The following is a 20732-nucleotide window of genomic DNA, read 5'->3' as shown; positions in this document are numbered from 1 at the left end:
AGTATAAGTTAATTATTATCACCAATCAAGCTTAGTTTATAATTATGAATTCGAATTCTGTCGATAAGTGAGTATTAATTTATTAGTTTACGTGTATAATAATTATTAATTATAAATATTTTATATTAATAATTAAAATTTATAATATAATTATAATCATTTAAATAATAACTAAAAAAAAGTATAATTTATTTACGGTGCAATTTATTTGGGCTCCTGAGTTAATAAAGTTGACAAAACAATTAAGAGGGTGACTATTGGATATGGACATAGTTCTAATATACTTCGAATACGTGTTGGACACGGTATTTATGTGTTCGAAAACATAATATATACATATATATAAGAACACGGTGTTGGAATTCGCCTGTTGGTGTTCTGAAACGTTTTGAAGATGTATCTGACACTTTCTGAACACGCATTGAATTTTTTATAATCTCAAAAGATTTTGGGTTGTATTTAAAGAAAAAGAAACATTTTGGGCTTAATAAAAAAGAAAAAAAATTAATTCGCTCATCTCAAACTAAAAACTTTGAGATGAAATTACTAAAATTTCGAGAGATGACCATAATAATTTAACTAATTTGGATTATTAAAAATTTTTCATTGTGAATTTTTAAAATAGAGTAATTCTGTGTATTTTTTTTTAAGTCCCATTTAATTAAAAATTTAGATAGAAGACATATTTATTTTATATTTTATTTTGATATTTTTCATATTATATATTTTAATTTTTATAAAAGATTGAGATTCTGTATAAATATACAAATATATTATATATAATCATGTTAGTGCCGTATATCATGTCTAAATTTTATGAAATTTTTGTATCACTGTATCCATATCCATATCCATGTATCATACCTTTTGAGTTAACAAGAGAGTTTGACAATTTATATCTAAAAATCGTGCTTTATCAATCGTGATTTTGAAGACCTTTGGCAAACTTAAAATATACCCACTATTGGATTTTCCAACCTAATGAGTTGAGTTCTGTAAAAATCAAATTTGATACAAAATATTATAAGAATTAATTAAAGGAAAATCAATTTTTTAATCAAATATTAAAAAGATATGGCAGAGTATGGTTATGGTTGGGAAGGAGGAAGGTACATAATATCAGCAACTCCACTGGATATGTTCATAGTTTCAATACAGAACATGACGATGGAGCTCCTTGTTGATCATATGGATTAAAACTGGTCCAAAACTTTTGTGAGTTAGCGTAAATTACACAAACCCCCCTGCGGATTAGCTTAATTACACTTCAGGACTTGGTTTTCTTCTCCGTGCCTCTGCTAACTCCATCACTCAATGGCCTTTTAGATGTTGAGACTTTGTTATCTGTCGATTTTCTTCTGTTGATGAACTCTGAGAAAGAAAGAATTGGCGGAGGCGCTGTATCCTGGGAAACAGGAGAATTAGACTTAATGCTGCTACTGACTTTTTCTTCATCGGCTTGATTGATTACCAGATTGAACGATGAGGATGATGGGGAGGAGCAACTTGGGGCTGGCCTAACAGCCTCTGGTGGTGTACTGGTAGCAGTCCCGACTCTGTTTGTTAGTTCATCGGGAGTTGCGGTTGACAACCACCTCACTGTACTTGCAATCTGAGATAAATAGAACGACTTCCCGCTCTTCTCATATTTCTTGTAGCATTCTGTCTCAAGTGTCTCAGCAGATGTCAAGGAGTCGATCCTGATAATGCCAGTCAAATGAGACATACGTTTCAGGGTGACTCAAAGATCAGAACAACATAACTAATGAGCTGCCCGAGCATTTGCAATATCAAGAATAAGAGTAAAGAAGCATACTGTAAATTGCTGAAACGATGCAGGTTTTGCTTCATTGCGTTTAATAATCTCTGCTTCCCCGACTCCCGCAATGTTCCAGATATGGAGTTTTTGTCCACTTTATTAACCTGTAAACATAAAGAAGAAGGTTAGTAGGAAGTGGGGATATTAACAAAGCAACTGGAATAACATAGAAAGTAATTATTTTATCGAAAAAGCAGGTGGAGATACTGTAAATACCAATATTCATGCACTATCCATAATATAGTCTTAACCATAAAGAGTGCAGTAAGTAATTATTTTATCAACCTCATTTTTAGTTGCATCCCTTTACAGTGTATCAAATGTGAGAAAGATTTCTAGATTAAGCTATTAACATAAAGCACTAGCATATAGAAAAAAGAGCCAGAGTCCACCTGCTTCTCTTGGTTACTTTTACTCCGGTAATAGTTCTCTTCTGCACGCTGCAATGACTCCATCCTTTCGCGTAATCTCCATTCTGATGATCTACTCGAATGTGCTACACTTTTTGCAATTTCAGTGGGATCTGGAGTTGAATATTAAAAGGTCAACAGAAAGAAAAACTGTGGAGAAAACAACGAGAACAGGAACTGGAAGCCACAGGCTAGAAAGCAAATCTACTACTGTTGAGCTTTTCTTTTATTCCACAATTCAGCTCATAATTTAGATATACCATCAGAATCGGATATATCTTCCTCGGATCCAGTCGCTTCATCATCACGATTCCAGAATTCTGAGAATTGTGCGTCATCATTGAAGTCTGAACCACTGCATGGAGCCAAAAAAATCCAAGAATTTCTTCAGCAGTTACTTGTGAAAATGGGTAACAGAGAAGCAATGTCTATGAATACTGCTTATCCTCTAAGAATTATTAATATGGAGGTCAAATTACCTACGTAACTAGTAGATATCATTCATTCATATTCTTTGAAAACCCTGATAAAAATCACTTCTATCTGAAATTCGCATCTTTGACGTCATTAACAGAGACCTTGGCCCAATCAAAATTTAAGAGTATCAACACTTAACTTGTTCAATGTGTCATGTTTTTTCATGACATCCTTCCAACTAGAGAAGAAAAGTATATTCTTTGTCCCAAAACTACAAAAACACGTCACAAAAAAATTTCATTCCCACCCACTTCTGCCACTTCATATATAGATCTTAAAATTAACTCAAGCATCTAAGGAGTTGAATCGAGTTAGAATGCAGGAAAATATTCAAACAATATCATAGCCACATTACATAAGGCAGTGAGGTTAACTAAATTTTGAAAACCACGTGTCGAATATGTCCATCAGAATCCATCCTTCAACTCCTGGCATCAGCTATATGGATACTCTTTTCCACTTGGCTGTGTCAAATATCATCTCAAAGTTAGAAACAAAGATCTAAATCCTTGTCAAGATCTCAATCTATATAATTTTAGGTGTACTTTTCCTCCATGTCTATTAGTAAATGACTCCAGCACTTTTCCTAACCACAGAAGTTAGCAGCATACATTGAATGATATTAGGAAAACCCAGCAACAGATTTTCCAAGTAAGGAAATTGAATGAACAACAAAATCAATTGGCCAGTAGCAAGTTATCTCCCAACAAGTAATAGACGATCACATGAACCAATTCAAATAAGGAACAGTCACCTGCTTATGTATATCCGTGAGGACCCATTTCTATGTCGAAATGTAGCAATGCTTGTAAGCTCCTCCAAATTCTTGGAAACCACATTAGGATGTTTGCATGCATCACAAGATTTTGCACACAGTGATGTAGCTACCTGCTTCCAGAGAGATTCGTGTGTTTTGTTACTTCAACTCAATCTACCACAGCAAGAGACCTATAATGGATATTAATTGGCCAAGAGTGATTGATATACCTCTTCCCCAAAACTTTCAAGGATCTTTTTCCTTCGGCAACCAGACTCCTCGCAGTATTCAATCATCTGGATGCAGCAAAGACCAAGGTGGCGTCAGAAAAATGGAGAAGAATGCTACCTCCAAGGAGAGAACACATTTACCTGACGGAAATTAGCTAGGGCCTTCCTGGAGGACCCTTCCTCCATGCTTGAAGAATTCAATTTCTTGCTTGCAGCAGTACCCAGGATAAATTCCTGCAATATGCTTATTGAAATTTGTAGAATGATGTCATTGTAAACTTGAAAACTAGGAAAAAGTACTTGTACAGGAAAGATGACAACCAACCATTCTTCTGCGATCATCCACTCCATAATACAAGAGACTTCGAGAGGGCAATTGATCACGACCAGCTCGACCTGACTCTTGGTAGAAGGCTTCCATGGACTTTGGAATATTAAAATGGCAAACAATTCTGACATCCTTCCGATCTATGCCCTAAAAGTATAGTACAAATGCTCAGGTGAAAGCTGCTTTTTCAGCTGGAGCTAAAAAATCGTATTTTGCACTTGAAATTTAATAAGCATAGTTGCCTACCATCCTGCAGGTAAACCACCACCTCAAAAGCTGTACATGCAACAGGATAGCTCCCCAGCAATTCAGAAACCAAAACAGAGAAGATAAAACATACTTAGGCAATTGTGCATTGATGGTACCAAGAGGTAGATAATTGAACAAAAGAACAATACACTCAGAGAATTCAATAATTCTCTTTCCATGAGTCAGCAGAAAGTACTTTTTTCTGTGATAACATAAAATAAGATAGTGATAAAAATGTAAAACTTTGCAAGTGCCAAGACTTGAAAAAAATCAGCATCTTGGTTGGTGATGCTCTGGCGAAATGTTCTCTGTCTAACAAACTTCCAACTTAGCAATTTTCATGGTAAGTCCAATTTGCGAACTCCCATTGAAACCTTATCCTAATGAACATAATTGATATAACATAACTGGAAGAAAGCCCAAAATAAAGTACAGCAGATTATTAGGGCAAAGGGATTTGGTGAGTCCTGTAAACATCCCCGCCCACCCCCAGTCTTCCCCACAGAAAAAGAAAAAGAAAAAGAAAAAGGAAAAGAAAAGAAAAGAACTCCACTGAACAGAAGAACCTGGATGACCCAAATTCAAACTCAGCAAATAGAACTACCTATTACCCATTTTTGTCAGTTGAATGCAGACCTAAAAAATGTGATGGAAACATAATCCTTGTGTAAATAGAGCATATTGAATTTTAATCCACCACGGTTTGAATGAACCCAGTGGGTGGGAAAAGAATCGATTACATGTTTATAATCAATTTTGTTGGTAAACTTTACTCTATTGACTCAATAAAATCTTAAAAAGCATAGTAAAATGTGGTCAAAATAAAACATGGGTGGGAGTATTAATTCATATTATTAAGAAAGAAATTAAATTACTGTCTTAAAACAGCAAAAAAAAGTAATGTAGAAATCCTTTCATGACAGAATAGAAAAGAAATGAATGAATGGTGTAAATCTTCATAACATAGCATGAATTGTACAATTAATGGTTGAACTATTCACTAATCATACTGATCACACTTTTTAGCTCCACTCTCAAGTCCAGAATGTTTTAGGTAGGATACTCCATAAATTCGCTTCTGTTGCATTGCCACCAATGATATACCACTTATCTCTTCTATCTTCTCGACTGTAACAATGTTCCTGAAGGTTTCTCAAAATGAACCTTGGAGCCTCTTAACTAAATAGCCTTCCAAAAAATGCTGTCCAACTTGTTTCTCCAGAATGCCTACTACTTGCCGAAAGCCAAAAGATTGGATGAAGGAAAGGAACAGGAAAACTGAAATAGATCACAAGGTCCACTTGTTCCTTGTGCTAAAGCAATTGCGATGATGCTCCACATAAGAGTTTATCACTCAAATTTCAGCCTATATCTGCACCCATGTCTCACATCACATACCATTTGAACATCAAAGATGGATCTCATGTGTAGAATAATACATGGAAGATTTGCTAAAATCTAGCACCAATTTTATTTCCTACAATCAAAAGAATGGTTCACAACAGTAATGTCAAATATATATGCTATGACTTGCTAAACTTAAGACCCCTGGTTTAAAGAAAAGCAGTGAAGTACAGACTGAGAAGTTTATATAAATTATGAAATATTCTGAAAGAGAACAGGAAAACTAACCCAAAAGCTACAGTAGCCACAACTACTTGCGTTTTTGAGGAGATCCAATTATCCAAAACTGAGCTCCGCAATTTACTATTCAGTCCTGCATGATATGCTAAATTGGAAAGAAAAAGAAATTCAGTTTGGAAAGTCTCACATCAGTAATGCTTTCCAAACTGCCAAATCATAGTTTCATTACCAGCACAAGAAATTCCATTCTTAGTCAGGTGGACAGCCAGATCATCACAAGCAGTGCGCTCAAGGCAGTAAACAATGGCACAAACCTTTCCATAGGATTTGAGATAATTACAAAGATCAGTGTATGGATCATCCAGCAGATCTTTATAGCGAACTGCATGTGAATAACAGACACATATCAGAAATTCCTTAACTGTGACATTGAAAAATGCACAAATTGATTAATTGACCACAACAGCTCGCTCAACAAACCTAAAGAATCAAGTTTAATTATTAATTCTCCTTCGCTTTTTTCTCATGAATTAAGATTCACTTATGCATTGGATTAGATATTTGTCAAAAGGTGTATTCCCGAACATCTTTTGTGACCTGGAAACTGAAACGTGGATGAACCTGCTTAAAATGATAAACCATAACCATGGGAAGGAGAAACTGAGAGCGGGGATATGCTTAGGTAAACAAAAATCAAGTCATCAAGAACTCACCTTCATAGTAAATATTTGGCCGATTAAATGACGATTTCAGGACCAGTGGGTTTTGCAGAGACAAGGACTCTATCACATCCTCCTGAACCCTGCGGAACACAAATTCCAGGTAAACCTCCCCATAGTTTCTTATAGAAAGAAAATTTCCACTTTGGACAGCAATACCAAGAAAAAGTAAGCTCCACATAATATATAATATAAACACCCAAGAACATGGGCTTCTAATTTCTCATATAATATTCAACTTCAATGAACACAATCAGAATCAGTGACCAAGAATGAATACAGGGCAACTCTTTCATATTAATGAACTTCGAAAACAATATATGCAATGACATGGATCCAGTATAATTTAGAATCATTGAAGAATCTTCGTCAGCATAGTTCCTACAATTTCTAGTTGCATCAAGAGAGTTGTTCATCACACTCACTTAGGAACAGCAGTAGCTGTCAGAGCCAAGACGGGTATGCAGGGCAAGCGGTTCCTGAGAAGAGAAAGCTTTCTGTAGCTAGGCCTAAATTATTAGGACAGTCCAAAAGTAAAAATTAATCAATAGCCATAGCAATAGAATACAAGTGAACATAATAGGTGCAACTAAACACACACAGGAACATGTACATATATTTACATAGATTGAGAGAGAGAATGAACTGTAAAGAAAATAGCATCTTATCAGTCGACCACTCTCAGACATTGTAATTAATGACAAGGTGAAATGTCACAAATGAATATTTAAGAACTTTTATTTTTATCATGGAAAGCCTGTAATGTAATTCCCTTAATATTCAAAGACCTAGAACTTAGCATAATTAAATCACAAGCAAAAAGATAAATAGATTTCATGACTCTGATCGAAAAGAAATCTAGAAGGTTTCTCAAATTCATAATTTGTTAAAGAATACATAAGAACATAAAAGTATTATATCGAACTCTGAATGATTCTCGTAGCGTGAGCAGTAAATTTTTACTGGTTATACAATGCTTGATTAAAAACATATGGGGAAGATGATAATAGTTTCGTTATACACAATGAATATAACTCAAGATTGATGAGTAGATATGTCAAGAAAGGGTTTCCTAACCACAAGATATAAATTAAGTATCTAGATATAAGTTGAAGTTCAAGAAGCAACCTGAAGTCATGGCCCCAGGTTGATACACAATGTGCCTAACAACAATCAGAAATGCAAATCAAATTATTTTCTTAACAAATGAAAAAGACATAATCTTAAGTATTCACTTAGAAGCTTCCAGCAGCAACCATTCACATATGCTATTAAAGGCCATGTAATTCCAGACCTCATCAATTGCGATAAGATTTAGCAACCCCCTGCCATGAATCTTCGTCAGTTTCGCCATAAACCCTGGTGTTGCAATCAGTTCTGGTGTAACATACAGTAACCTCAAAGCAGGCTTTCCCGATTCAAGGTCTTCATAAATCTAAACATCAATAAGTAAGATGGATGAATACAACTCATACCAATTTGATGAAAGGAAACTTTCTCAACTATGTCATGTCTTGAGGCATCTCAAGTCCATAGCTTCCAACATCTTATTTCTACAGCAACTGCAACCCCACTAGAAACTTAAATCAGAAAGCTGCCAAGTATCTTAACTTAGTAATGCTTCAACTACAACAGCCAAGAATGACTATAACCCACTAGGATTAAAGTCAATAGATACTCTATTTGTCTAGTGCTAAACACAAAAAAAAAAAGGGAGGGGGGAATAGAGATTGAAAGCTTTTGCCACCATAAATTTTGTTCGTGTTTCAAAATATCCATAGCAGTACTTTCCAATGAATATAAAATTATCAAACAGCTTCGGTGGAAATTATAACTTTTACGGGTATTCATCCTCATGAAGACAAAGAACAATAACTACTAAGCGAAACAGTAGCTGTAGCATATGATTTATTATGTATAAAAGAAGCTTCTCATCTCCATATGTACCTCACAGAAGCACAAAACTAAAATGAAAAAAGAAAGAGAAAACTCAAATAATAGAACATTTAATGTATCTTAGAAAATGCTTGTACACAATCCTTCAACTATATGAACACGAAAATGAAACCCAGTACAGAGAGTAGAGAATATAATATCCGGGATTCATTAGAATATCATTTTGATGCTAAAGAAAAATGGAAGGGGATAGGGATTGAAATTCAATAATTTGAGCATTCCTTATGATTGGCAAAGTACTTCCAAGAGCAATGCTCATAAATGGGTGGGTTTCTCTGCTGACAACCTTCTCCAATATTCTACAGGGAAGTAAATTAATCATTAGATAGCTATTAATAGGCTTCACTCTGTATCGGAGAATCTCTCATATGCAGGGCTGTCAATCAGGTAGAATGAGAGAACTTTTGTCAATTCATGTTAAATAAAACTAAGGTTAGCTTTTCTTCCTTTCTTCTTTTCTGTTTTCAAGTAATCAAGTGAATGTGCTTTTCTCCAAGATCACTCTGCATCTGAGTAACTTGTTTGGGTTGAGTAAAATCAAATACATCACCAGCGAAAAGCTCCAAATGTCACAATGCTGCATTAGAAGTAAAATAACTGTGAATTGTTCACCAACCTATAAGACATCACATGAATTTTTTTTCTCCACAATTTTGATAGATTAAGCTAACTGTGAGTTTTCTGTATAGACATAAGAAGTGACAATGAATTTGAAATAATATCACATGCCCCTTAATGCATGGACACTACTCTTTGCTAACCTCCTTCAGAAGTTAGTTCATCCATTGAAGAGGTTTACCACCAAACTTATTGATAATCCATCCTGCATAACCACACCTACTTATTTGAAAGTAATATCATCACAGTACCTTATTCTTGGCTTTTACGGTCAGGGTTGAAGAGAGATATTCAGCAGCGATCCCTTTTTCTTTCAGTGCCGCTACTTGATTTTCCTGACAGAAGAAAGGAAATACTTCTCGTTAAATGAAGAACCAAACCAATCAGAGTTAAAGATTATAACAACATGAACATAAAAAATGAAGTGTACTAACCATAAGGGCTGAAAATTAAATTTAATTTGCGGTAGGAGCCATTAGATTTTGTCCTGGAATTTTCAAGAGAAGAACTTGTGCAGCATAAGCTTTCTCAATTTCATAAATATCAACAAGCACTGGTCATATTCACCTATCAAAGGACTAACAACGAGCACAATCCCCTGTTTTGCTAGAGCTGGAATTTGATAACACATCGACTTCCCTCCACCAGTCGGCATCAGACAAAAACAATCTCTACCTGTATTGAAATTACAAGTACCCTACAATTACAATGGTGATTTCAACATAAAATTTTATATTTATTGCTAGCAGAAAAACTAAAAATGACAGCACAACAGCCCTTAATTGGGCCCATTACAACATATGAACATCTATAATCTTCGAAACAACAACTGAACCAGATAAAACAGCTTGAATGGCTTCCAACTGCTTCCCCCGGAAATCAGAATGTCCAAAATGCCACCGCAAAATCTTCACCAAAGCTTCCTTCTTGATCACCTGCTTCCCCGACCCGCACACATTTTGCAGTGGTAACGGTGATTTACTCATTTTTCCGTCTGCAGAAACCCAGAAAACTTCTACACCGATAAAGTTACAATCGAATTACAGCAATCTTGGTATAACGCGAAACAATAAAACAATCCTCTTTCCATTTCCTCTACAACAATCTTTCAACCATAACAATTGCGAAAGACTACACGATACTTAAATTTCAGAAGACAAAAACCTGCGACTTCGTACAAAATTATGGCAAATTGTAAATTTCTCACAGAAAAGAGCGGGTTCTGCTGGAAATTGGAAAAACTGGGGGATGGAATGGAAGAGTGAGAGGGGCATCTTAGAGAAATCGCAACACGCTGCCTAGGAAAGGTGGAATCAATTTTTATTGTAGGGATGGCAAATGGGTAGTCCAAATTGTTGGATTCGGGTTCGGATTTGGGTTTGGGTTCGACTTTGAGTTCAGGTTCAATAATCAGTGTCTTTTTTTAGTAATAGTGAATTTCATTAATAAGAAAAGAGAGATACAAAGTACAACAAGTTATATTAAACAAAAAGTTAGGCAATTTGCCAAAATCTATAGAAGCTCAATAATTGTATGGAATGGGAAGGCATTACTATCAATACATGTTTTAACTTGTTCTAAACAATAGTTGTCACTTGCTCCACGGAGTGCTAAATCTACTGGAAGTGTCTCATTGTTCCTCGCCTTTCAAATAAGGTAAAACAAAGAAGCCAACAAGGCTTGAAAAGCAGCATGAATAAAGAAACATCACCTCCTAGCTGTCTCATTGCCACCTCCTAGCTGTCCACTATACTCTTTACTGACAGTCTCTGTGAGGCCAAAGAAACATCACCTTCCTCTTAAAAAATTACAATACATCTTGCAGAAAAAAGGATACTGAAAAAACAGAAGGTTGTAACACTCTATAACGTCAAAATCACAAATGATACAAACTTTGTCACTCTATTGCCATCAAGATTTGTCTAACGTGGATAGTCTCTCCAATATAATTAACCAAATAATGAAATAAATTACTAGCAATCTTGAAGTGACCACTCATCAAAAGTAACCAACTAATTCAGGTCCTGCTGGTCGAAATAATTTGAGGGCATCTGTTGTAGTAAACTGTACTGAAGGGGAGTCCATCTAATCTCAACAGCAAAGGTACCCTCATCTTCAATTCTATACTTTACCCCAATAAACAGTTGGGTTCGAAGCTTGAGCAGCTTCCTCCAACTCCAGGAGCTCATGTTTCTATTCATAGTCCAAACAGATTGGTTCCACACTCTGTATTGTAAAATCCATGCCACCCAACTAACCCCTGATGTGCATAAACACATGCCACAAATGTTTGATCACCATCACCATATTCATGTGACTAATGTTGCTGATGCCCAGACCTCCCTCTTCCTTAGCCAGACACACCTGGTGCCATCCACTTTAGTATGCTCGAAGCTAGTGCATCCTTACCACGAAAACATCCTAAGCTTACTTTCCACAGCCTTTAGTGACTCTCTTTCCACAAGAAGAATGCATTAACCCAATAAAAACTCATGGAATTAAGGACTAATTTGATGAGTTGAGTTCGCGTTTCAAACAATAGAGCCATGCTTCCCCAGTTAGCAATCCTCCTTTCAAGTAAGTGAAGTTGACAATCAGTGAGCTTCAATCTTGAAGCAATAAGGGGCAACCCCAAATATTTGGCCTAGAGGGATTCCTATTGAAGAAACCAGTTCTATTTTACAAATATAATTGAGTTTCTTGAACTTACCCAAATAATATTTTTAATTTCTAATTTAATGTACATTTGTAAAATAAATTATATGTTCTTATGATAATAGATTTTTAGGTATTTGTGAAAAATAATTTTAAGTTCTTTTAAGTATATATATATATATATATATATAAATTCATTGAAAAAAATATAAACTTCTAATTCTGTTTCAAGAGTTAAGCCCGTCAAGTTTGGAGTCCAATCAGTTGGGAACAAATTTGAGAAGAGACAGGGTGCATTTCTAGACCAACTACAACGAAGTGGGGCAAGTTCCGAGTGCATACTTAAACCACCTTATTCCCATTCATAATTATTTCGAAAAGGACCAAATTATAATTTATAAAAAATTTCGTTGACAAATTCAAAAGTAAGAAAAGGACTAGAAGCACTTGAGGATGAGAGTATGTCAGGCGCCACACATGTCCTTGCCACTCACCCCACTTAATATTGTGCCAACCAACCAACATATCTATATATATAGAGAGAGACAAGAGAAGTACTTAAGCTCACGCACTTCTTACAAGAAAAAAGCTCATCTCTCTTCCTTAATTCACTGTAAGTAATTTTCTTAATTATGTCATTAATTCTCTTATTATTCCTTCAAATATATGTTAATTGAAATTTATACACTTAATTAGTGTTACATACGTATATTGAAGTTGTTAATGTTTTCAATTCAATTATATATATTAATCAGAGTTGATTATGTTATTTAGTTTACCTTATATAAGTGTTATTGAATCATGTGTTAATTTTGAATTATATAGTTATTAATTATAATCAAGATTAGCAAGACTAAATATTAAAAGATATTATTGTTAATTAGATGCATTAATTGACATAATTGAATATTTATGTATATTAATGATTGAACTGCAATAAATCAGTAATAAGTCAATCGGAGGTAAACATAGATTTCTTTTTTATTTCTTTTGTTAATATCAAGAAATTCTGTGGGTTTTTACTAATGGAGGATTTATTTGTTAGACGTAACCTCAGGGGTCCTAAATATAATTTTTCAAACCATATGAAATATACGTGTAATTACACCAAACTTCAAGAGAAGTGAGTGTAATTATCTCTTAATTATATGACAAGTGTCATTCACTTGTTCTGTAATTGATTTGGTTCGGCGTTTGAGCAAGAATTTTCCACATATAGGTGCAACTTTCTTTGCATTTGAACTTTGAGTTCTCTATTGAACAAATAATGATGAGTAGAAGAATCATCCAGACTTGAACAGATATGAGGAAAGCTGTACTACTGGTGTCTGAAATGGTAAACCTCATATTGTTCTTGCATCAATAAATCTTTTGATCATAAAGTATAGCAAGCAACTTCATTCTCCTCATGATCATGCTGTAGGTATGGAGAATGTCACATCTCAGGGATCAACAAACACAGAATACTTTGATTTTAAGTATGATGATTCTTCATGTAACAAACAGGGGGGAATACAGCTGCAAGAATTACAAGGAATGTTGTCATCATGTTCACACTCTTCGTTCCGGTCCAGAACAGGATTAGTCATGATCATTTTTTTATTCTGATGAGTACTTTTATCCATTGTAGTTGATTTTCTTGACTTAGTTTACACTTTCAGACACTTGATTGGAATAGACATGCAATAACCTGACATATAGGGAAGTCCGATAAATGAATACCATACGTTTTCTCTTCCACCTCTGATTTTCTGATACAGAAAGTTTCTCTTTTTTCCAATGATGAGAGGTGGCTTATTTCCTTTTGTACTTCTCTTTACACAATGTCTAACGGCTTTCTTGGCCATGGCGTTGACCAATATAACGACCGATGAAACAGCGCTTCTGGCCTTGAAATCCCGGCTCGCTATAGACCCTTCTCATATATTGTCAAGAAACTGGTCTGATTCTACCTCTGTTTGCAGCTGGATTGGAGTTATGTGTGGTGCTCGCCACCAAAGAGTGACTGCTTTGGATATTTCTACAATGGGACTTGCAGGAAACCTGCCGCCCGATATGGGAAATCTCACCTTTCTTGTGTCACTGAACTTGAGTAGCAACAGTTTTCATGGCAGCCTGCCCCAAGAGCTGGCTCAGTTGAGAAGATTGGAGGTGATCGATTTCAGGTTCAACGACTTCGGCGGAGATGTTCCTTCTTGGTTCGGGTTCTTGGGTGAACTTCAGTTCTTGAATCTTAGAAACAATAGTTTCAGTGGTTTCGGGCCAACTTCTATTGCCAACATGTCGAAGCTTGAGATGCTGGACCTGTCCTACAACCCTTTACAGGGGAAAATCCCTGATGAGATTGGAAATCTGCATAATTTGAAGAGGTTGAGTTTGCAGTTTAACAAGTTTGATGGACTAATTCCAACGACAATCTTCAATATCTCGAGCCTGGAGTCTCTTGCTCTTACTGGGAATAGCTTATCAGGTGATCTGCAAGGTGACCTCTGTCGCAGCCTTCCAAGACTCAATGAGCTATATTTGTCTTCAAATGAGTTGGATGGCCAGATACCTTCAAACATTTCTCAGTGCTCACAACTCCGTCTGCTTTCATTGTCGCACAACAAATTTAGCGGCTCTGTACCTAGTGGAATTGGCAACTTAACGGCACTTGAGATATTGTATCTAGGCTCCAACGACTTGACAGGTAATTTCGTTTCCTCCTATATAAGTATACAAGATTTCTTATCAATCATATGCTTGTAGTTCATCTTTTTCTAGCTTGATCTGTATATTAAGACCTGATACAATTTAGCACGGCCGACAGGTCAAATCCCAGAAGAGCTGGGCGACCTTCGGAACTTGAAGGAGTTAGGCATGGGAGATAACTTTCTTAAAGGCTCTATACCTTCGACAATCTTCAATATTTCCTCACTGCAGTACATTAATATCGCAAACTGTAACCTGACTGGCGCTCTCCCTGCTGATATGTGCTCTGGTTCTTCCCGACTTCAAGAGGTCTTTTTCCATGTGAACGAGTTAGTCGGTGAGCTCCCAGAAAGAATTGGCGAATGCTCAGCACTTCAGATGTGGTCACTATCTTACAACAACATAACTGGAGTCATACCAAGAGGGGTCGGAAATTTAACGATGCTCCAGAATTTTTACGTTGGCTACAACAACTTGATAGGTAGGTAACCTCCAAATTCCATGCAATTGCAGTTCTTATGACATTGATGACTGCTTTTGAACTGAGAGCTTATAATTTCGTAGGCACAATCCCAAAAGAGATAGGCAATCTTCAATCTTTGGAAGTACTGTATTTGGGAGTCAACAACTTAATGGGTACCATTCCAACAGAAATCTTCAACATATCAACTTTACAATCGATTTCCGTTTCGATGAATCAACTCTCAGGCCAGCTTCCATCCAACTTCGGTCACGGGCTACCTAATATAGAAGAACTCTACTTGAACAACAATAATTTAAGTGGAGAAATCCCTGATTCTATTTCAAATTCTTCTAAGCTCACCGTCATAAACTTTGCTGGTAACAACTTTACTGGACTAGTTCCCAACTCCCTCGGAGAGTTGAGTTTCCTGCAAGACATATACTTGGGTGAAAACAGCTTCGTGAGTAAATCGTTGGAGCTGAACTTCATCCCTTCATTGGCAAACTGCAGACATCTGAGAAGGTTGTTTTTAGGGGATAATCTTTTCAACAGCATTCTTCCTGTTTCTGTGGGGAATTTGTCGAATACTCTCGAGAATTTCTATGGTTACAATTGCGGCCTTTACGGCAGCATTCCAGATGAGTTTGGCAATCTGACTAATTTGTTCCTTTTAAGTCTCTTCGACAATCAGCTGACAGGATCAATACCGAAGACACTGGTGAATCTGCAAACGCTTCAAGGATTAGCTCTAATGCGGAACAAGATAAGCGGACCTATTCCAGAGAATCTTTGTGGATTACAAAATCTGAATGGACTACTGCTACACCAGAACCAAATCAGTGGTGCTATTCCAGACTGCATAGGAAATCTCACTGCTCTGAGGACTCTATACATAGGCAACAACAATTTGAGTTCAGGCATACCTCCAAGCTTGTGGCGGCTGAATGATCTTTTGCAGCTGAATCTGACTTCAAATGTTCTAGTCGGCTCTCTGCCTCCGGATATTGGAAACCTGAAGACTGCAACGGTACTTGATTTGTCAATGAATCAGTTCTCTGGCACAATTCCTCCCTCACTTGGCGATATCCATGACCTGATTAATCTTTCGTTGGCGCATAATAAATTTGAAGGGTCTATTCCTGAGTCAATTGGTCAGCTAGTAAACATAGCGGAATTGGATTTATCGCACAACAATCTTTCTGGCAATATTCCAAGGTCCTTGGAGAGAATTCTGTATCTCACCTACTTTAATGTTTCTTTCAATGATTTAAGTGGTGAGATCCCCAACGGTGGCCCCTTCAAGAACTTCGGTGGTGAGGCCTTCGTGTCTAACGGAGGACTCTGCGGTGATCCCAGATACGGTGTTCCCCCGTGCCCGAACACTAAAGTTCATAAATCAAACCGCAGAAAAGTGATTCTACGTGTTGTGTATGCTTTGTTGGGAGCTGCAGCATTAGTTTTCTTCCTTGTCTTGGCATGCATATTTGTGAGATACCGAAGGAAGGAAATAGCAGCTGCAGAAACTCAGAGTGAAATATCATCCAATGCAACACTATTACGGACATCATATAACGATCTTCTACGAGCAACTGAAGGGTTTAACGATAGCCATTTGCTTGGCAGTGGTGGTTTCAGCTCTGTCTATAAAGGGACTCTCCGGGACGGTGATACCGTTGCCATTAAGGTATTCAACTTACAACAAGAAGGCGCTTTCAAGAGTTTCAACAGGGAATGTGAAGTACTACGTAGCCTTCGACATAGAAATCTATGCAAAGTTATCGGTGCTTGCTCCACCACGCATTTCAAGGCCTTGATTCTTGAATACATGCCTAAAGGGAGCCTCGAGAAGTGGATATACTCGGACGACCGTTTCTTGGACATCATACAAAGAACTAGCATAATGATAGATGCAGCATGTGCATTGGAATATCTCCATCATGGTTACTCAATACCCATGTTCACTGGTGATTTAAAACCTAGTAATGTGTTATTGAACGAAGACATGGTTGGCCATCTGAGTGATTTCGGGATCTCTAAGCTGTTAGGTGAAGACGATAGCTTTGTGCAGACCACCACTTTTGCAACATTGGGTTACATTGCACCAGGTAAACCATCTATCCCTTCAACTTTCCAACTTTTAATGTATGATCAATGAGTCCATTTTGCTTCTTTCGACTATTGACAGAGTATGGATCGGAAGGTTTAGTGTCGATAAAGTCAGATGTATATAGCTTTGGGATTATGCTGATGGAAGTTTTTACAAGAATGAAGCCGAGCAGCGAGACGTTCGCTGGAGACTTAAGCCTAAGGGGCTGGGTGAAGAGTTCCATACCTAACGCCATAGCACGAATCATTGATCCCGGATTGTTGAGGTCGGAAGAAAAGATCGTCGTCGATAAAACGTTGGAATGCTTATCTTCCATAATGGAGTTGGCTTTGAAATGCTCCATGGAAAGCCCTGGTGATAGGATTAGCATGGAAGATGTTGTTGAGGCCTTGAAGAAGATCAGGTTTAAGCTCTTGGAATTATTCCCATATATTAAAAAGGGTAGTGTTTAAAGATGGTAAAACTTGATAACATATATGTTGTTCTGTAGTATTCTACAAGGAACATACATTCTTTAAATACTATATATATATGTATATGAATCGATGATAAGTGAGACATGTTTAAGTTGTTAAATGTATATGATTACACTGATGAAAATAATCTTGCTTGTTGTGGGATTATTTTGTCTTAGGTTATTTGCTTCGGATGTCTACTCCTTTGTATTTTTTTAAAATAGCTAAAAATCTCTTAATGTTTTAAAAATAGGTTAAAGCCCCCTCCTACAAATTTTAGCAAAAAACTGTCTGCCGCTAAAAACTAAAGGAAGATGGGTTGCACGCGCCTGAGATGCATTTGGCTTCAATTTTTTTGCATATTTTGCCACTTTTTGTATTTAATTGATCAAAATACCCCAATATTGTATGTGAAATTACTATGATCACATTAAACTCTTTTTAATTCTTTTTTTTTTCCTTTCATTTTTCTCTCTTTTAAAAATATAAATTCTTTTATTCTTAAGTATATTTAAATATCAAAATACAACAAAATGAAAAAATACATTAAAAAAACTAATACATTAAATTTTATTTTTTAAATTTGAATATCTATATCAATATAAATAATTAGCAATTATAATAATTATAAGTTATAAATTACTTTAAATATAATAATTATTATAATTATTTAAAATTAACTAAAATATATATTTAAATTACTTTAAGTACAATAATTATTTAAAATTAATTAACTAAAATATATATTTCATTATTATAACTATCTAAAATTATTTTTAATTAATTAAAATATATTTGATTAACAAAATTAAAAACATAAAAAAATAGAGGTGGCGGCCGTAGAGGCGACAGTAATAGAATTAAAAAAATAAAAAAAAATAGAGGCTGCGGCGATCGTCATCGCCCTCTTTTCCCACACAAACATCAGGCGACAGTGTCACCCAGAGTCGTCGTCACCCAAATTTGGGGATGGAAGGCGGGGTGGGGGGTGGTGGTGATTCAGGAGGGGGTTTTAATTTTGTTTAATTTTTTTAAATAAATTTTTATAATATATATTATTAATTAATAAAATATAAACCATTGATTTTTTTTTATAAATTTAAGATCCAACTGCTAACATTAATTGATCGGATCTGATGGCTCTGGTATAATTAATACAAATTCATTGGTTAATAAAATAAGAAATAATATATATGATGTAAGGGCATAATGATCATTTTATCAAAAAATTAATGCCGTTAGTCATATTTAATAGAAGTGGACGATTGAGCTGAGTTTTTGAAACACAGAGAGGTGTTTTGTCTATTTTCAAATGAGAGGGGGTTTTATGCTGAATTTTTAAAATATAGAGGGATTTTATGCAATTTAGCCTTTTAATAATATTCTCAGTGTGTAAGTTTTCAAATATCGAATTTCTAAATATTTTAATTAAAAGATTGGGTAAATTATAATGGACTTTTCTTCAATTAGTCATTATTACAAGTTTTTTATTGTTTGAAAAATTATAAATACCTTTAAAATTAACGATTGTCTAACATTAAAAAAAAATGCATCATAGAAATGGCTTTTGCCACAGATTTTGCATTAAATCCGTGGCAAAACTGTTTTGACACAAAAATTTGATTTTTCCAATAGATAGTAATGTTATAATTATATCTGTGTTCTATCATTGGCAAATATTTGCACAAATTAACGTCCCTTGTAATAGTCGATCCATTGCAAATTACATTGCCACAAACTTTACAATGGACTTTACTATATTTTTCAATGACATTTGTGATAATATCTTCATATCAAAGTTTGCGACAATTTCGTCGCAAGATCTTATTTCATTTACAACAGTATTTGCAATAAAAATTCATGACAAAATTTCAATGCATTGTTTGCAACGATATTTGCAATAATAAAATTGGGAAAAAATCCAGAGACCCCTCCTGTGATAATATGAATGTTCAAAAACCCCCCTATGAAAATTAAAGTATCAAATACACCCCCTATGATATAAAATAAAGTTCAAAAAACCCCCTCCGTACAAAAATTGGGCCACACGCGCTTTGACTGCGATTTTTCTATAAAAATATATTTTTTTTTGACATTTTTGCCCATCTCTCATATTTAACATATAATATTATATATATGTATTTAAGAATTAAATATTATTTTATATAATAATTATTTAATTAATTTTTAAACACAGAGAGGTGTTTTGTCTATTTTCAAATGAGAGGGGGTTTTATGCTGAATTTTTAAAATATAGAGGGATTTTATGCAATTTAGCCTTTTAATAATATTCTCAGTGTGTAAGTTTTCAAATATCGAATTTCTAAATATTTTAATTAAAAGATTGGGTAAATTATAATGGACTTTTCTTCAATTAGTCATTATTACAAGCTTTTTGTTGTTTAGAAAATTATAAATACCTTTAAAATTAACGATTGTCTAACATTACAAAAAAAATGCATCATAGCAAAGGCTTTTGCCACAGATTTTGCATTAATATCCGTGGCAAAACTGTTTTGACACGAAAAGTTGATTTTTCCAATAGATAGTAATGTTATAATTATATCTGTTTTCCATCATTGGTAAATTTTTGCACGAATTAACGTCCCTTCTAACAATTGATCCGTTGCAAATATTGCCAAAACTTTGAATTTCAAATGAATTTTGCCACAAACTTTACAACGGACTTTATTATATTTTTCAATGACATTTGTGATAATATCTTCACATCAAAGTTTGCGACAATTTCGTCGCAAGATCTTATTTCATTTACAACAGTATTTGCAATAAAAATTCATGACAAAATTTCAATGCATAGTTTGCAACGATATTTGCAATAATAAAATTGTAACAAATACCACCTTACAATAAACTATCATGAAAATGTATTTATTAGATAACTATTAATTTTAAAAAATATTTATAAGTTTTTAAATAATTAATAATAATATATTTATAATTATAATAAATTTAAAAAAAATCCCTTCCTAACTACCTAAAAAATTTATACACTCATGGAAACACCATCTTGATCTCTTTACTCTCACTCTCTATCCACCAACCTCGTAGTTTAAATTTTTTCAATGAATTAGCAAGGAATTAATTAACACGTGCAATTATTATTTCATATTAATTATAGTATTTTATTAATATTAAAAAAATTAGTTACTTTTTATTGCCTTTCAAATTTGATTGGCTTGCAGAAGGGATCACT

The 20732-nt window shown here is 34.9% G+C and overlaps 2 protein-coding genes across 5 annotated transcripts; one reads left to right on the top strand and one right to left on the bottom strand.

The window, feature by feature from the left end:
- On the bottom strand, positions 1050–10471 carry LOC105162015 (ATP-dependent DNA helicase Q-like 3). Of its 4 annotated transcripts, XM_020693977.1 has the most exons (18): positions 9983–10471; positions 9715–9822; positions 9582–9589; positions 9399–9482; positions 7868–8008; positions 7702–7736; positions 6999–7082; positions 6568–6656; positions 6084–6236; positions 5899–5999; positions 4019–4168; positions 3835–3927; positions 3694–3759; positions 3461–3594; positions 2490–2584; positions 2212–2342; positions 1817–1923; positions 1050–1700 (listed from the first exon to the last, which is right to left on the bottom strand). In XM_020693977.1, the coding sequence occupies exons 1-18, from the start codon at positions 10131–10133 to the stop codon at positions 1268–1270; spliced, it is 2163 nt and encodes a 720-aa protein (XP_020549636.1). In that variant the 5' UTR covers positions 10134–10471; the 3' UTR covers positions 1050–1267. The 4 variants fall into 4 exon arrangements, with proteins under 4 accessions (XP_020549636.1, XP_020549637.1, XP_020549638.1 ...); XM_020693978.1 differs by lacking the exon at positions 9983–10471 and having other exon boundaries at positions 9582–9634; XM_020693979.1 differs by lacking the exons at positions 9582–9589; positions 9715–9822; positions 9983–10471 and having other exon boundaries at positions 7868–9106.
- LOC105162159 (probable LRR receptor-like serine/threonine-protein kinase At3g47570) lies at positions 12354–17621 on the top strand. The gene is made up of 6 exons (XM_011080127.2): positions 12354–12415; positions 13022–13138; positions 13226–14491; positions 14612–14974; positions 15058–17061; positions 17142–17621. Exons 3-6 carry the CDS (start codon positions 13582–13584, stop codon positions 17513–17515), a joined length of 3651 nt encoding a protein of 1216 aa, XP_011078429.1. The 5' UTR covers positions 12354–12415; positions 13022–13138; positions 13226–13581; the 3' UTR covers positions 17516–17621.

This window comes from Sesamum indicum, linkage group LG5, assembly GCF_000512975.1.
Source record: "Sesamum indicum cultivar Zhongzhi No. 13 linkage group LG5, S_indicum_v1.0, whole genome shotgun sequence".
NCBI lineage: Eukaryota > Viridiplantae > Streptophyta > Magnoliopsida > Lamiales > Pedaliaceae > Sesamum > Sesamum indicum.
This window is presented reverse-complemented; position numbering and strand designations above follow the sequence as displayed.

Excerpts from the sequence above, each read along its gene's own strand:
- LOC105162015 (XM_020693977.1), bottom strand. The coding sequence starts at position 10,133 with ATGAGTAAATCACCGTTACCACTGCAAAATGTGTGCGGGTCGGGGAAG. Across the intron at positions 6,237-6,567 it reads GCCAAATATTTACTATGAAG|TTCGCTATAAAGATCTGCTG; the intron begins GTGAGTTCTTGA and ends ATTCACATGCAG. Across the intron at positions 1,924-2,211 it reads AAAGTAACCAAGAGAAGCAG|GTTAATAAAGTGGACAAAAA; the intron begins GTGGACTCTGGC and ends TTATGTTTACAG.
- LOC105162159 (XM_011080127.2), top strand. The coding sequence starts at position 13,582 with ATGATGAGAGGTGGCTTATTTCCTTTTGTACTTCTCTTTACACAATGT. Across the intron at positions 14,492-14,611 it reads AGGCTCCAACGACTTGACAG|GTCAAATCCCAGAAGAGCTG; the intron begins GTAATTTCGTTT and ends CACGGCCGACAG. Across the intron at positions 14,975-15,057 it reads TGGCTACAACAACTTGATAG|GCACAATCCCAAAAGAGATA; the intron begins GTAGGTAACCTC and ends ATAATTTCGTAG.